Below are 17,939 nucleotides of genomic sequence, written 5' to 3'. Positions count from 1 at the left end.
ACATATAAAACCTTATTTGTTCATCAAAAATTATGAATAATTCACCACAGGTTAATGAGAAGGGTGTGCCTGAAAGGATGCACATAACTGCAATGTTGGGATGTATTGGAGAGAGTCTCAGTCTTAAATCATTTTCCACACACAGTATGTGCCTGTATTTAGTGTTCATGCTAGTGAGGGCTGAGAATCCATTCTCACATAGGTATGTGGTTGCAAAGGGCATCAGTGTCTTAACGGCAAGACTTGCCAAGGCAGGATACTCTGAGCGCAGCCCAATCCAGAAATCTGGCAGTGGCTTCTGATTAAATAAAATTTTCACAGAACCGTTTGTTGCCATTTTGATGAGGCTCTCTTGTTCAGATATCGGTAAGTGGACTGGAGGCAGGGCATGAAAGGGATAATGAATCCAGTTGTTTGTGTCATCTCGGGAAAGTATCTGCGTAATTGCTCACTCAGGTACTTCGCTATTTGACAGTGTCCATAAGCTTGAGTCATACAATGATGGAAAGATCTGTGTGTTGTCCTTGTTAATGCAGACAGAAGAGCTCCAACTTCTTAATCATAGCCTCAATTTTGTTCCACACATTGAATATAGTACTAGATTCAGATCATTCAGGCGAGAAAAACATCACCCAGATAGGCCAGTCGTGTGAGAAACTCGTCAACATGCAAGCGGTCAGAAAAGTGAAAATGATGGTTAGTAAAGAAAACTTTAAGCTCGTCTCTCAATTCCAAAAAATGTGCCAATACTTTGCCTCTTGATAACCAGCGCACAGTATGTTGTAAAAGCGTTACATGGTCGCTGCCCATATCATTGCATAGTGCAGAAAATACACGAGAGTTCAGGGGCCTTGCTTTAACAAAGTTAGCCATTTTCACTTTAGTGTCCAAAATGTCTTTCAAGCTTTCAGGCATTCCCTTGGCAGCAAGAGCCTCTCGTGGATGCTGCAGTATACAGTGGTTGCTCCACTAAAATATTTGTTATTATGCTGCGGGACATAGAGGTAATTTGTGGTTTAGTACGGTACCCTGCGTCACCACTTCATTGCTCCAGACCAGCGCAAGGGGGAGTTAGAGCACTGATTATGCTTTTGTGTTCTACTGTATCTCTAACTGACAATGAATGGGCAACATAAACCTAAATAGACATTCATAATTGTGCACGACTTCAGTATTACTTACTAAAACTGTTGTTACACTAAGGTTTTTATTATTTTATTTTATTAGGATTATTTTGCTAGTACTGTAGCCCACTCCAGACCGGTCACGTGGCTACATACGGATCGTTAGTGGAATTCCCGCAAGAGAGTAATGGTTAATGTGATTGGATGTTAATTATTTGACTAGGCTACCTGTATTTGACATTGCGTTGTTATTTCGCTGAACACTAGACTAATTTTATTTTTGGCAGTGAAATGAGGCTACTCAGGCAAGAAAAAAAACTCAACCAAATGTTTACCCCTGCTGTAAAATATAAATGGATTATTTGAAAATGTGAAGGAAAAAAAAGTAAAATTTTTATGAAACAAAAATAAAAGTTTTTCACATTTTTATTTGGCTTACCCCAACGCCATTGCGTGAACCCCATTTTGGGAATACCTGCTCTAAGGAAACCAAACTGCAGGACTGAAACAATGTATTTTAATAATATATATTTTCAGGAAACTTCTCCGCTACATGCATGTTTCCATTTTTGAAAGACGTACAAGCAGTTAGCTAACATTTACCAACAAAAGGTTGGAAAGTCATGAGAGGGAATGTTATTGAGGGGGAGGTACTGTATTGTTCCTATATCACATTTGAAAATGAGTTCATAGAAAATGTTCGTTTTGTATTCCTTTGTTTACTTATTTGGTAGTTATAGGTTCATTGCTCATGCTCATAACACTGTATTTAGTAGAGTTAAATATTATTCCTACCAAGGTTCTTCTCATATATCCTACAAATTTATGCTAGGCTACCTCTCACAAATAAATTAGCTCTCATTGTCTAATAGTCCCAAGTGGGAGACTGTAATGCATTACACAGAACAAAAGCAAAATCAGTGAAAAGGAAAATGGATTCCACAGCAAATAAGCCTAGTTGACAAATAAGTGCTACTCCCATTACAGTTTACTGATAAAGTGATAGCAAACATCAAAGCCTTGCAGTAATGAAAATCTGAGATAGGCTTACTTTCAATAATAGCCTACCTCTATTTTGAAGTGCAGCACTTACTGTACATGTCCCCTTTAAATCCCCTCTCTCTCTCTATGCAATCTCCACTTGTCAATCAACAATCATTTCTGCATGAGAGCCCATGTGATCTATTCAAGTGGAAGAATATCATGTGTCTAACCAAATGCTCACATCAATACTCTACAATTCAACTTAATCAAGAGGCTCATATGAATTATATAAATTCCAGCAAATTCTCAATGGCTAATGACACATTCAGATCATTAACTTGAACTTAAACATCACAGGTGTCTTGCAATATCAATAATCAGACTAAATATATATATATATATATATTTTATATCTTCTATGAGGTGAGAATAGAGCTCAAACTGACAAAGAGCAGGATGAAGACAGCTGGTCCTGAGGAATTATAATGAAAGAGGCTGAGGTTAACCTGCCCGAACCATGTGGATCCTATGTGTGAGATAGCATTAATTCAAACGGATGAGCTTAGCGACAGGTCCGTGGTAAATTGCCCATGTTTAGGGCACTGGGCTCTGCTGACTATGTTGGCCAGAGCGATGATCCCATAAGAGTGCTGTCAAAGTGGGAGGAGGGATGTAGTAATGAGAGAGGGGAATCGGGGAGAGAGAGGGAGGTTAAACTAGGGAGAATTAAGCGTAATGCAGAATGGCACTCAACAGGCAGCCAAGCGGAAACCATGCGCTGTCACCATCAACACTGCTGAGGTCCCCATAGGGAGAGAGCCATGGGTATCTCTTCATTATAGTGACATAATCAGAACAAGCACAGCATGAGGTGAGCTGCCACACGTCTCAGTGAGGATAAGTCTCCACAGGCCTCCCCAGCCAGCATCTTATCCCTCCATGTCCCTACTGCACATGTTCAGAATGGTTTCAGAGCTGATAGAGATTCTCTCCTCCACTCTATTTGTAACCCCATCATGAAATGCTATTACAATGTTGAGGACAGTTTGATGGTATTACATATCCACAGTGCCTAATCCATGGTCTGCCAGAACCCACTGCAAAATAAAAGCCTTCATGTGGCCCTCAGTGGAATATCACATACACTTGAGATGCTTTTATGTGTTTGCTTATGGAGCATAGTGGTCTGATCTGACTAATACATTTAAACATCCAATAGATGGAAAAAACACTCATGGTGAGTAAGCCCTCTCTAGTATTATAGTCCATCTGGGGTTTTTTCCTACAGTATTTTCCTCTTCACTGGTCTAGCTCACCATGACCAATATAAATGTGGAATCGGAGATTCTTCCGATCCTACTTTTGATAATTTTTTTATAATGAGCCTTTTTGCATTATTGGTATTGGTGAAACAAGAATGAGAATGATCACAAAACCACATTTCAATCATGGATGTTGGAGTAGTCTTTATCTTCCAATATTTACCCCCAAATTACTTTAGGCCCAAATGGGTTTCTTCCCAATGAACTGATCTTTGTGTAATTCAGGGGATTACATCTCCTCTCACAGATAAGTCCCTAACATAAACACAGTGTTGACATACAGTAAGATGGAAATCTGCTCTAACTTCCAGGGAGATATTAGGCACTGCGCTGATCTGGATAGCTTCTTCGTAAGGTGCAAGTAAACAATAATACATTCCCGAACTATGAAAAGAGGCATGTAGAAAATTGTACTGACAAGAGGCATATTGAACCTCCATCAGTTTATCCAGGTTGTCTGACTGTGATTTGTATGATTATCTTTGTTATCAGGGCTATGTCAAATGCCACACATAGAGATTGTTCAAAATGTAAAACAAACAAGTTTTGAATAGTAGTTTGAGCTTTTTTAGGTGACTATGTTTGACATCTTTCTACATTCCAATATGCTGCCCACTAAGTCTCTACTAGGCCAGCTTGAAAGCCTCTCAATAGCAATCTTAATTATCTTGAGGGACTACGCTAGGCCTTAGCCATACTAAGGATATGCAAGATTTCAAGGAGCAGTCTGGCATTACAGAATCCTCAAACAGAATCTGTTAAGATAAGGGCAACCTGGTAATGCATGAGTGGCTAGCTGAGATCTTTAGTTCATTCAGCTTCTGTTTCGTTGGCCAGACTTCGATTAGATATGATGATTCCCCAGGTGGGTATCAACCCCACTTCCATTTGAATGTGGGTGAGAAATGAGAAGTCGACAGTTTAGTTAAATAAAAGGCAGAGATTAAAGAGACTTTGGCAGCTGAGTGTGGATAATTGATTTATAATTTATTCGCGGTTGCATCGAGCAGTGGGCACAAGAGAGATAAGGCTGGTTTCTCTCTACAAGCTCTGCATTTTCCTCACTATCCAATACTTGATGTGGACAGCCTTGCTCTCAATGGAGTTTGTTTTATACTACATCAGCATACCATAACAGTCTAGTTCCTGCCTGGCAAAAATGAGTGAGGACTCCATAAAAAATTATCTATTGTTGAATTCTATTAAATGTCCTCTTCCAAATCCATTCCCCCAAAGGGCAGACATGTTCTCTGTGTAAAAGGCATTGCTATGCTCAAGAGACAGTGAATTACTTCAAATACTTTGCATTCATATCTGCACCAATATTAAACATTATTGTAGGCTAGTCCTTGAGAGCACGAAGCTTACAAGCCCAACAAGGTAAGGACTCCATATAAACTAAACTGGCTCATGTTCTACTCACATATCAGTCAGGATACTGTCTATGACTGCAGCATTCCACAGAATAAAGAAAGCATATTTCATCATGCATACTTGTATAACCCTTAACAGCGATTAATTGGGGAGTTTAGGGTAAATTAAATAATCAGGCCGTGAGCTGACAGCTGTTGCTTCATTGATATCCATCCAAGTGCTTCTATGTGACCTCTTTTGAACACCATTGTTTCAGTAGACAAACCCCAGCCTCTGATCTATAATCATCTGCCTATTAACGTCACATTAGTTTCCATTTTATGCAAAATATCTGGGCATAGTTTTGGTACACATTATCCACAAAGCAACAGCAACATTATAGACCCGAGCATTAGAGCTTGAGGGGCTGAGACAAAGACATTCTTTCTCTGACATACTGTACTTAATTATCTTGAACATTTATGCAGTTTAGTCCACCAACTGGGGCTGTGATAACTGCAGAGTGACCAGCTGTGAACCATTAAGACATGGCAATAACTAGCCAGCAGATTGCAATGGGCTTATGTGATGCTCCATTAGCCGTTACAGGTTAGGTACTGTTTGGAATACTGTAGGTACTGTCAACCAACCTTAACTTTGCGATACTTCCGCAATTTACAACTTTGAAGACAACCAATGTCTTCTAAACGTCCATGTCTAGTTTCAGGGGGTTCGTTTGAATTTAGAAAATGCTTTGTTAATAAACATGCAGTTGTTATTAAACATGAAGCTTCACCTGGAATGCTTTTCCAACAGTCTTGAAGGAGTTCCCACATATAATGAGCACTTGTTGGCTGCTTTTCCTTCACTCTGTGGTCCAACTCGACCCAAACCATCTCAATTTGGTTGAGGTTGGGTGATTGTGGAGGCCAGGTCATCTGATGCAGCACTCCATCACTCTCCTTCTTGGTCAAATAGCCCTTACACAGCCTGGAGATGTGTTGGGTCATTGTCCACTGAAAAACAAATTATTGTCCCACTCAGCGCAAACCAGATGGGATGGCGTACAGCTGCAGAATGCTGTGGTAGTTATGTTGCTAAGTTTGCTTTGAAATCTAAATAAATCACTGACAGTGTCACCAGCAAAGCATCTCCACACCATCACACCTCCTCCTCCATGCTCACGGTGGGAACCACAAATGCGGAGATCATCCATTCACCTATTCTGCATCTCACAAAGACACGGGGTTTGGAAACAAAAATAAAACATTTGGACTCATCAGACCAAAGGACAGATTTCCACAGGTCTAAGGTCCATTGCTTGTGTTTCTTGGCCCAAGCAAGTCTCTTCTTCTTATTGGTGTCCTTTAGCAGTGGTTTCTTTGCAGTAATTCAACCATAAAGGCCTGATTCATGCAGTCTCCTCTGAACAGTTAATGTTGAGATGTGTATGTTACTTGAACTCTGTGAGTCTAGTAACTCTAATAAACGTATCATCTGCAGCAGAGGTAACTTTGGGTCTTCCTTTCCTGTGTCGGTCTTCATGAGAGCCAGTTTCATCATAGCGCTTGATGTTTTTTTACGACTGCACTTAAAAAACTTTGACATTTCTTAATTGTCCGTATGAACTGACATTCATGTTTCCCTTTCCATATTTGAGCTGTTCTTGCCATAATATGGACTTGGTCTTTTACCAAATAGGTCTATCTTCTGTATACCAACCCTACCTTGTCACAACACAACTGATTGGCTCAAAAGCATTAAGAAGGAATGAAATTCCACAATTTAACTTTTAACAAGGCACAACTGTTAATTGAAATGCATTCCAGGTGACTACTTCATGAAGCTGGTTGAGAGAATGTGCAAAGCTGTCATCAAGGCAATGGGTGGCTACTTTGAAGAATATAACGTATATTTAGATTTGTTTAACACTTTTTTGGTTACTACAATATTCCATATGTTTTATTCCATAGTTTTGATGTCTTCCCTGTTATTCTACAATGTAAACTTTTGACTGCTACTGTACATCTTATAAAATGTATAAATACAGTGCATTCGGAAAGTATTCAGACCCCTTCACTTTTTCTACATTTTTATTATGTAACAGCCTTATTCTAAAATTGTTTAAATTGTTTGTTTCTTATCAATCTACACACAATACCCCATAATGACAGAGCAAAAACAGGTTTTTAGAAATTATTGTAAAAAAAACACAAAAAAACTCAAATGTCACATTAACATAAGTATTCAGACCCTTTACTCAGTACTTTGAAGCACCTTTGGCAGCAATTATAGCCTCGAGTCTTCTTGGGTATGACGCTATAAGCTTGGCACACCTGGTTTGGGGAGTTTCTCCCATTCCTCTCTGCAGATCCGTTCAAGCTCTGTCAGGTTGGTTGGGGAGGGTCACTGCAGAACTATTTTCAGATCTCTTCAGAGCTGTTCGATCGGGATCAAGTCCGGGTTCTGGCTGGGCCACTCAAGGATATTCAGAGACTTGTCCCGAAGCAACTCTTGCATAGTCTTGGCTGTGTGCTTAGGGTCGTTGTCCTGTTGGAAGGAGAACCTTTGCCCCAGTCTGAGGTGCTAAGCGCTCTGGAGCAGTTTTCATCAAGGACCTCTCTGTACTTTGCTTCGATCATGTTTCCCTCGATCCTGACTAGTCTCCCAGTCCCTGTGGCTGAAAATCATACCCACTCCATGATGTTGTAACACAACCATGCTTCACCGTAGGGATGGTATTGGCCAGGTGATGAGCGGTGCCTGGTTGCCTCGAAACGTGACACTTGGCCTTCAGGCCAAAGAGTTCAACCTTGGTTTCATCAGACAAGAGAATTTGGTTCATCATGGTCTGAGAATCCTTTAGGTAGCTTTTGGCAAACTCCAAGCGGGCTGACATGTGCCTTTTACTGAAGAGTGGCTTCCATCTGGTCACTCTACCATAAAGGCCTGATTGATGGAGTGCTGCATAGATGGTTGTTCTTCTGGAAGGTTCTCCCATCTCCACAGAGGAACTCTGGAGCTCTGTCAGAGTGACCATCGCGTCATTGGTCACCTCCCTGACCAAGCGCCTTCTCCCCCGATTGCTTAGTTTGGCCGGGTGTCCAGCTCTTGGAGGAGTCTTGGTGGTTACAAACTTCTTCCATTTAAGAAGGATGGAGGTCTGTGTTCTTGGGGACCTTCAATGCTGCAGACATGTTTTGGTACCATTCCCCAGATCTCTGCCTCGACACAATCCTGTCTCGGACCTCTATGGACAATTCCTTAGACCTCATGGCTTAGTTTTTACTCTGACATGCACTGTCAACTGTGAGATCTTATATAGACAGGTGTGTGCCTTTCCAAATGATGTCCAATCAAGTTGTAGAAACATCTCAAAGATGATCAATGGAAACAGGATGCACCTGAACCCAATTTCGAGTCGCATTACAAAAGATCTGAATACTAAATAAGCAAATAAGGTATTTCTGTTTTTTTAGAATAAATTAGCAAACATTTCTAAATACCTGTTTTCGCTTTGTCATTATGGGTTATTGTGTGTATATTGATAAGGACATGTTTTAATTTAATCCATTTTAAAATAAGGCTGTAAGATATAGTAACAAAATGTGGAAAAAGTGAAGTGGTCTGAATAATTTCATAATGCACTGTAATTGACACCAAAAAGTGATTAAGCCACACAGATCAGAGTTGATGGGCCAGTGTACATGGCATATACAGTATAGAGTATGAGCTTGTAGCTTTACTCACCCTGTACCACACAATCTCTCGAAGTCTTCCATCAGTCTTGAAATTGCACTTCAGGGTCACAGTCTCTCCCACAACAACAGGAGGAAGGGGCTCAATGGTTACTGTCAGATATCCTATAGGGAAGAAGAAAGATATAATGAGTATGGTTAGCAATGTCATATCATGAATACACTGAGTGTATACAACATTAAGAACACATGCTCTTTCCATGACATAGACTGACCAGGTGAATCCGGTTTAAAAGTAAGATCCCTTATTGATGTCACTTGTTAAATCCACTTCAATTAGTGTAGATGAAGGGGAGGAGACAGCTTAAAGCTTAAAGAAGGACAGCTTAAAGAAGGACACCATAATGTTTTTTGTTTCTACCTGGTAATTGCACTCACCTGGTGTCCCAGGTCTGAATTATTCCCGTATTAGAAGGAGAGGATAATAAACAGAAGTGTTTTGGCCATGCAGGACTGATATTGAACAGCCCTGCTATAGAGTATATTTCGGGGGGGGGGGGGGACGGGGGCGTGATCAGAAATAGCTTATATAAATTATTGACATGTTTTGTTTTTCATTAATATAGGGAATACATTTTCATTGGCTTCAACACTTTTAAGTGAAATAAATTAGAAAAGGGTCTAAAAGCAGTGTAAGATATACACATGTACTATTCATGTATTTTAAATAGATCTGGATTACACCACGGAAAATATTCTAATTGAATGCCCAACATGATTTATTCAAAGTTTTCTCAAATTGTTGAGGTCCCAATAGATCAGGCCTCTCCCTGTTTTCGATTCCAACCTCAGTTGTAACTAACCTGATTCAATTTATCAACTAGCTAATTATTAGAATCAGGAGCGCTAGATTAGGATTGAAGCTAAAACCTACAGGACGATATTGCTCCAGGAAGATGGAGAGCCCTGCAATAGATACACAGTGACAACCAATTTGAACTAAATATGATCAACCTGTGCATAGCCCCACATGTTTTGTTTGTTGTTTCAGTGACCCCCACCCACCGCCTCCAATTTACATTATGTTATGATAACTAGAGAAGAAACAGCTAATCTGAAACAAATGATGTCACTGAAGGACATAAACCTTGCTCAGCTATACCGTACTTTGAACATTCTTAGATATACCAGTTGTGTCAATTAGTTTTGTCAGTATAAAATTATAATGAATCACAGACTGTTTGACATTGAATTAACTTCCTCTGTCAAGTATCAACAACTTCCAATACAAGTATGACAATTAGTAAAGAGTAAGATATGGCTTCATTCCTTCATACCATGGCTTGTGATTACTCCTAATGATCTGAAATGCTTAAGAAATGCCTAAGAAATGTTGTGATTATCAGTTCAAATTAAACAAAATGTTGCCTTTAATTACTCATTTAACAACTACACATATGTGTTCATGTTGTAGTTGTTCATGAAAGTGTTTGCCAAACTCTTCAGAAAATATTGTAACTTTCTGATGAAAACATGCAAATGTTCAGGAAATGTCTCATTATCCATGACAGAAAATCAAAGCCAGAAATCTTGATTTACAGCCCGGAACACGAGACTGTGTAGGCCTACACTAATGGCTGAAGTCGATTACACTCAATGTAAAATTCCTTGCTTTGGGTTTGACATTATTATGGCTGAGTAGCGGGTAGAGGATGGTATCCTAAATCTGTGATGGAGTTTTTTTTAAAATGTATATGACAAAGTATTCTGGCGCAACTCACATGGTACACATTGAAGGAATCAGGAGCACATTGAGTTAGGTGTCAGCTAGGCAGACTAGATTCCAACACTTTGCTTGATTGTAAGTACATCTCACTATAGGGTCGGAGAGGGCTTCTGCTTAGATTAGGGCAAGGCAGAGCAGGAGCAAGTTATGGCTCGGGAAAACATACCTCAATCCAGGAATAGTCCATGGCACTGTCTTCCAAATGTTCCCATTATCCAAAAAGTCACATCAAGAAGATTTAAATACTGCTAGTTTTTTCATTCTCATGCTAGGTAGCAGAAGCAACAGCCCTCATTTTGGAATGCACGTCACGTTGAACAACAAAGGATAGTCAGCCAATCAGGATCCTTGTTGATCAACACTACGTGCTTTCCAAAATGGCTGCTGTAATATTATGCTGTAGTATTGGCCAATCATTGTTATATGAAATGTGCAAAAGCTTTTAAAGCATGATCACTGTCCATAAAAATGTTTGCCTACCCATTTCAAGATGTTAATGGTTTATGCCAGGTCAGGGCAGGTCCTTATTGGAGAACTGCTTAGTAAGGTAACATGTTGCTACAGAGGTTTGAGAGTTTCCATTGTTGCTCAGGAGACTTACATTTCCCTCACTAACTTTAAACATCAGCTATCTGAGCGGCTAACCGATCACTGCAGCTGTACATAGCCCATCTGTAAATAGCCCACCCAATCTACCTAACTCATCCCCATATTGTTTTTATTTACTTTTCTGCTCTTTTGCACACCAGTATCACTACTTACACACCATCATCTGCTCATCTATCACTCCAGTGTTAATCTGTTAAATTGTAATTACTTTGCTACTATGGCCTATTTATTTCCTACCTCCTCATTCCATTTGCACATGCTGTGTATAGACTTTCTTTTTTTCTATTGTGTTATTGACTGTACTCTTGTTTATTCCATGTGCAACTCTGTGTTGTTGTTTCTGTCACACTGCTTTGCTTTACCTTGGCCAGGTCGAAGTTGTAAATGAGAACTTGCTCTCAACTAGCTTACCTGGTTAAATAAAAATAAAAACATTTTAGGGCATTTTTCCTTTTGTGCCCGAGTGAAGTCCTTTTTTAAACTTTTTTTTTCTTTTTCTCACCATTCTGCATTTGTATGTTTTGTAAATAACTTCTTACCTGCACTGTTACCTACATGTGTTGCTCCTGGTCCTCTGACTGTTGCTGTTCAAAGACTACAGTAGTTAACTAGGCTACCGGGTCCTCTATCTTAAACTCATTGTGGAGAGGCTCTCTTCTTCACTCCTATCACTTAGAGTAAGTCACATGTTACTGCAGTCTGTACAGGGGTGTGGTAGATTTATTCAGTTTATGAAAATCTCAATCCTTGCCATAAAAGAATATGGCTAGGACAGGGCCAGTCTAGTAATTAATCACAAAATGCTACACAAGTGAACTGCAGCAGCATCTGAGTTTGGCAAAAATGAGTTAACCAAAGCATGAGAAAATTCAGCACCGTGGAGAGTCTCCTGTACAGACTTCGGGAACTTGGAAAACTGCTGCTGTAGGTCTGTTCAGCTCCTCTACCATCCCTCCCACTGAGAATAGCTTTTACTCTACCTCCCTCTCTCAGTAACTGAACAATAAGTAATCATGAAGTGATACAATGGATATCCATGCAATTTGTGTGGAACAAACACTAATCTCAGTTTTCAAAAGTCTCTAGTAGTATGTGTGTAATGGAAAGACAACTGCTAAATATACAGTACCATTCAAGGTTTTTTCTTTATTTTTACTATTTTCTACATTGTAGAATAATTGTAAAGACATCAACACTATGAAATAACACATATGGAATCATGTATTAGCAAAAAAGTGTTTAAAAAAATCAAAATATATTTTAGATTTTAGATTCTTCAAAGTATCCCCCCTTTGCCTTGACGACAGCTTGGCACACTCTTGGTATTCACTCAACCAGCTTCATGAGGAATGCTTTTCCCACATATGCTGAGCACTTGTTGGCTGCTTTTCCTTCAGTCTGCGTTCCAAATCATCCCAAACCATCTCAATTGGGTTGAGGTCAGGTGATTGTGGAGGCCAGGTCATCTGATGCAGCACTCCATCACTCTCCTTCTTCGTCAAATAGCTCTTACACAGCCTGGAGGTGTGCTGGGTCATTGTCCTGTTGAAAAACAAATTATAGTCACACTAAGTGCAAACCAAATGGGATAGCATATCGCTGCAGAATGCTGAGGTAGCCATGCTAGTTAAGTCTGCCTTGAATTCTAAATAAATCACAGACGGTGGCACCAGCAAAGCACCCCCACACCATCACACCTCCTCCTCCATGCTTCACGGTGGGAACCACACATGCGGAGATCATCCGTTCACCTACTCTGTGTCTCACAAAGAGACAGCAGTTGGATCCAAAAATCTCAAATTTGGACTCATCAGACCAAAGGACAGATTTCCACAGGACAAATGTCCATTGCTTGTGTTTCTTGGTACAAGCAAGTCTCCTCGTCTTATTAGTGTCCTTTAGTAGTGGTTTCTTTGTAGCAATTTGACCATGAAGGCCTGATTCAGGCAGTCTCCTCTGAACAGTTGATGTTGCAATGTGTCTGTTACTTGAACTCCGGGAAGCATTTACGTGGGCTGCAATATGAGGTGCAGTTAACTCTGATGAACTTATCCTCTGCAGCAGAGGTAACTTTGGGTCTTCCTTTCCTATGGCGGTCTCCATGACAGTTTCATCATAACGCTTGATGTTTAAAAAAAATAAAAAATATATATATACATATTTCACCTTTATTTAACCAGGTAGGCCCATTGAGAACAAGTTCTCATTTACCACTGTGACCTGGCCAAGGTAAAGCAAAGCAGTGCGACACAAACAACAACACAGATTTACACATGGAATAAACAAACGTACAGTCAATAGCACAATAGAAATGTCTATATACAGTGTGTGCAAATGGCGTAAGGAGGTAAGGAAATAAATAGGCCATAGTAGCGAAGTAATTACAATTTAGCAAATTAACACCAGAGTGATAGATGTGCAGATGATGATGTGCAAGTACAAATACTGGTGTGCAAAATAGCAAAAAAGTAAATAAAAACAATATGGGGATGAGGTAGGTAGTTGATGGGCTATTAACAGATGGGCTGTGTACAGCTGCAGTGATCGGTAAGCTGCTCAGATAGCTGATGCTTAAAGTTAGTGAGGGAGATATAATTCTCCAACTTCATTGGCAGCAGAGAACTGGAAGGAAAGGCGGCCAAACGAGTTGTTGGCTTTGGGGATGACCAGTGAGATATACCCGCTGGAGCACGTGCTACGGGGGGGTGTTGTTATGGTGGCCAGTGAGCTGAGATAAGGTGGAGCTTTACCTAGAAAAGTCTTATAGATGTCCTGGAGCTAGTGGGTTTGGCAACAAATATGTAGCGAGGGCCAGCCGACGAGATCATACAGGTCACAGTGGTGGGTGGTATATGGGGCTTTGGTGACAAAACGAATGGCCCTGTGATAAACTGCATCCAGTTTGCTGAGTAGAGTGTTGGAGGCTATTTTGTGAATGACATTGCCGAAGTCGAGGAACAGTAGGATAGTCAGTTTTACAAGGGTATGTTTGGCAGCGTGAGTGAAGGAGGCTCTGTTGCGAAGTAGGAAATCGATTCTAGATTTAATTTTGGATTGGAGGTGTTAATGTTAGAGAAGTGCTCCCGCTGTGGGAACATCAATCAGCGGAAATTTCAAGTGCGCCACGTATAGTTTTTGATAAAGCTCAAACTTTCATTAAAATGCACATACAATGTACTGAATTAAAGCTACACTCGTTGTGAATCTATCCACCAAGTCAGATTTGTAAAACGCTTTTCGTCGAAAGCATGATAAGCTATTATCTGATAGAATGTATCCCCCAAAATACTTCAACGTCACCTAACGACAGATTTTGCGATAGCCGGGGGCTACTCAAAACGCAGAAATAAAATATAAAACATTCATTACCTTTGACGAGCTTCTTTCTTGGCACTCCTAGATGTCCCATAAACATCATTTTGGGTCTTTTTTCGATGAAATCGGTCCATATATAGCCTAGATATCGATCTATGAACACTGTGTGAACAACGGAAAAAAATAGCGTTTTCTAACGTAACGTCATTTTTTTAAATTAAAAAAGTCGACGATAAACTTTCACAAAACACTTCAAAATACTTTTGTAATGCAACATTAGGTATTAGTACACGTTAATAAGCGTTAAAATTGATCACGAGGCGATGTCAATTCTATAGGTGTCCATCTGGAAATGCTGTCCGGATAAATCTCAACCGAAATATCCGGTCGGAGACCGGAATAAATGCGCTGCCTTGCGTCTGTTTGACCAAGAAACAAATAGTAGGCAAATGACAAGACTCTAGACAACGTGTGGAAGCTGTAGGTATTGCAACCTCAACCTCATTTAATCCGGTTCACCTTTAACATTCTTGGAAGTGGCGCATGGATATTTTTTTCCATTTTCAGTGATCAGATTTTCCTGCACTTTTCGATGAAACACACGTTCTGTTATAGTCACAGCCGTGATTTAACCAGTTTTAGAAACGTCTGAGTGTTTTCTATCCACACATACTAATCATATGCATATACTATATTCCTGGCATGAATAGCAGTGTGCTGAAATGTTGCGCGATTTTAAGACCCAAAATGAAGCTTCCCTAAGAGTCCTTCCAGACTCCCTAAGAGTCTGGAAGGAGAGTTTACAGTCTAGCCAGACACCTAGGTATTTGTAGTTGTCCACATACTCTAAGTCAGAACCATCCAGAGTAGTAGTGATGCAAGACGGGCGGGCGGGTTCGGGCAGCGATCGGTTGAAAAGCATGCATTTAGTTTCACTAGTGTTTAAGAGCAGTTGGAGGCCACGGAAGGCGTGTTGTATGGCATTGAAGATCATTTGGGGGTTTGTTAACACAGTATCCAAAGAAGGGCCAGATGTATACAGAATGGTGTCATCTGCATAGAGGTGGATCAAGGAATCACCAGTAGCAAGAGCGAAATCATTGATATATACAGAGAAAAGAGACTGCCTGAGAATTGAATCAGAGCTGAGCTGTTGGCCGGGGTTGGGGTAGCCAGGCGGAAGGCATGGCCAGCCATAGAGAAATTATTATTTAAATTCTCAATTATCGTTCATTTATCGTTGTGACCGTGTTTCCTAGCCTCAGTGCAGTGGGCAGCTGGGAGGAGGTGTTCTTATTCTACAGTGTCTCAAAACTTATTGGAGTTAGAGCTACAAGATGCACATTTCTGTTTGAAAAAGCAAGCCTTTGCTTTCCTAACTGACTGTGTGTATTGGTTCCTGACTTCCCTGAAAAGTTGCACATTGCGGGGACTATTCGATGCTAGTGCAGTCCGCCACAGGATGTTTTTGTGCTGGTCAAGGGCAGTCAGTTCTGGAGTGAACCAGGGGCTATATCTGTTCTTAGATCTACATTTCTTGAAAGGGGCATGCTTATTTAAGATGGTGAGGAAATTGCTTTAAAGAAATGACCAGGCATCCTCTACTGACGGAAAGAGGTCAATATCATTCCAGGATACCTGGGCAAGGACGATTAGAAAGGCCTGTTCGCAGATGTGTTTTAGGGAGCGTTTGACAGTGATGAGGGGTAGTCATTTGTCCGCGGACCCATAGAGGATGCAGGCAATGAGGCAGTGATTGCTGAGATCTTGATTGAAAACAGCAGAGGTGAATTTGGAGGGCAAGTTGGTCAGAATAATATTTATGAGGGTGGCCATGTTTACGGATTTAGAGTTGTACCTGGTGGGTTCCTTGAAAATTTGTGTGAGATTGAGGGCATCTAGCTTAGATTGTAGGACTGCTGGGGTGTTAGGTCACCTAACAGAATTAACTCTGAAGATAGATGGGGGCAATCAATTCACATCGTGTCCAGGGCACAACTGGGAGCTGAGGGGGGTCTATAACAGGCGGCAACAGTGAGAGACTTACTTCTGGAGAGATTACTTTTTAAAATTAGAAGCTTGAACTGTTTGAACATAGACCTGGAAAGTATGGCAGAGATTTGCAGGGTATCTCTGCAGTAGATTGCAACTCCTCCCCCTTTGTCAGTTCTATCTTGACGGAAAATGTTGTAGTTGGGGATGGAAATCGGCAACACGGCAAGGACATCAGGGTTGGCAGAGTGTGCTAAAGCAGTGAGTAAAACAAACTTAGGGAGGAGGCTTCTGATGTTAACATGCATGAAACCAAGGCTTTTACGGTTACAGAAGTCAACAAATAAGAGCGCCTAGGGACACACAGGTCCTGGGTTATCCTCTACATCACCCGAGGAACAGAGGAGGAGTAGGATAAGGGTATGGCTAAAGGCTATAAGAACTGGTCGTTGAGTGCGTTTGGAACAGAGAGTAAAAGGAGCAGATTTCTGGGCGCGGTAGGATAGATTCAGGGCATAGTTTACATACAGGGGTATGGTAGGGTGCGGGTACAGTGGAGGTAAACCTAGGCATTGAGTGACGATAAGAGAGGTTGCATCTCTGGGCACCGCATGTGTGGGAGGTGGGACAAAAGAGGTATCTGAGGCATGTTGAGTGGGACTAGGGGCTCCGCAGTAAACTAAAACAATGATAGCTATCCTAAACAACAGTATACAAGGCATATTGACATTAGAGAGAGAGACAAAAAGCGAGGCATTAAGCAATCACAGGTGTTGATTGGGAGAGCTAGCTAAGACAACAATGGGTAAGACAACATCAGCTAATCAGCTAAGACAACAACAACAGGTAAAATGGCGATTGCACTTGTAGGGTGCACTTTTGCGACTGCACTTGTAGAAACTTTCAAAGTTCTTGACATTTTCCAGATTGACTGACATTCATTTCTTAAAGTTGATGGACTGTCATTTCTCTTTGCTTATTTGAGTTGTTCTTGCCATAATATGGACTTCTACCAAATAGGGCTATCTTCTGTATACCACCCCTACCTTGTCACAACACAACTGATTGGCTCAAATGCATTAAGAAGGAAAGAAATTCCACAAATTAACTTTTAACAAGGCACACCTGTTAATTGAAATGCATTCCAGGTGATTACCTCATGAAGCTGGTTGAGAAAATGCCAAGAGTGTGCAAAGCTGTCATCAAAGCAAAGGGTGGATACTTTGAAGAATCTCAAATATAAAAAATATTTTGATTTGTTTAACACTTTTTTTATTATTACATGATTCCATATGTGTTATTTCATAGTATTGATGTCTTCACTATTATTCTACAATGTATACAATAGTAAAAATAAAGAAAAACCCTGGAATGAGTATAGTAGGTTGTCAGGATTTGGCCAGGGTTGTTCCGGTTTTTGGTCACTAGATGCCCCCATTGTGCCTTTTGACGTTTTGTTTTCCCTTGATCCCCATTATTATTTGCACCTGTGCCTCATTTCCCCTGATTGTATTTAAACCCTTTGTTTTCCTCTGTTCTTTGCTCTGTGTTTGTATGTTAGCACCCAGCCCTAGTACTCTGAGAACTCTTGTTGATCCCTGTGGACTCTCTTGTGGAATTCTGTTTTTTTGTTCTTGTTTGTTTTTTTGTTTTTTTTTAGTATCTTTTGAGGCTTTTTGTGCTTTACCTTCCACCTTGTGGATTTACCTTTTTTGTCTTGGAGGATTACCTTTGTTCTTGTAGGATTCCTTTTGAG

At 40.5% G+C, this 17,939-nt stretch overlaps 1 protein-coding gene across 3 annotated transcripts in view; it reads right to left on the bottom strand.

Moving 5' to 3' along the window:
* LOC124004279 (immunoglobulin superfamily member 21-like) overlaps window positions 1–17,939 on the bottom strand; it is a 328,369-nt gene that overhangs the window by 186,234 nt on the left and 124,196 nt on the right. For all 3 annotated transcript variants that reach the window (XM_046313063.1, XM_046313064.1, XM_046313065.1), the window contains exon 2: window positions 8,534–8,646. In XM_046313063.1, coding sequence (XP_046169019.1) covers window positions 8,534–8,646 — 113 coding nt within the window. The remainder of the gene's footprint in view (window positions 1–8,533; window positions 8,647–17,939) is intronic.

This window comes from Oncorhynchus gorbuscha, linkage group LG18 (assembly GCF_021184085.1).
Source record: "Oncorhynchus gorbuscha isolate QuinsamMale2020 ecotype Even-year linkage group LG18, OgorEven_v1.0, whole genome shotgun sequence".
Classification (NCBI taxonomy): Eukaryota; Metazoa; Chordata; class Actinopteri; order Salmoniformes; family Salmonidae; genus Oncorhynchus; species Oncorhynchus gorbuscha.
Note: the sequence above shows the minus strand (reverse complement) of the source record. Positions and strands in the feature narration are given on the sequence as shown.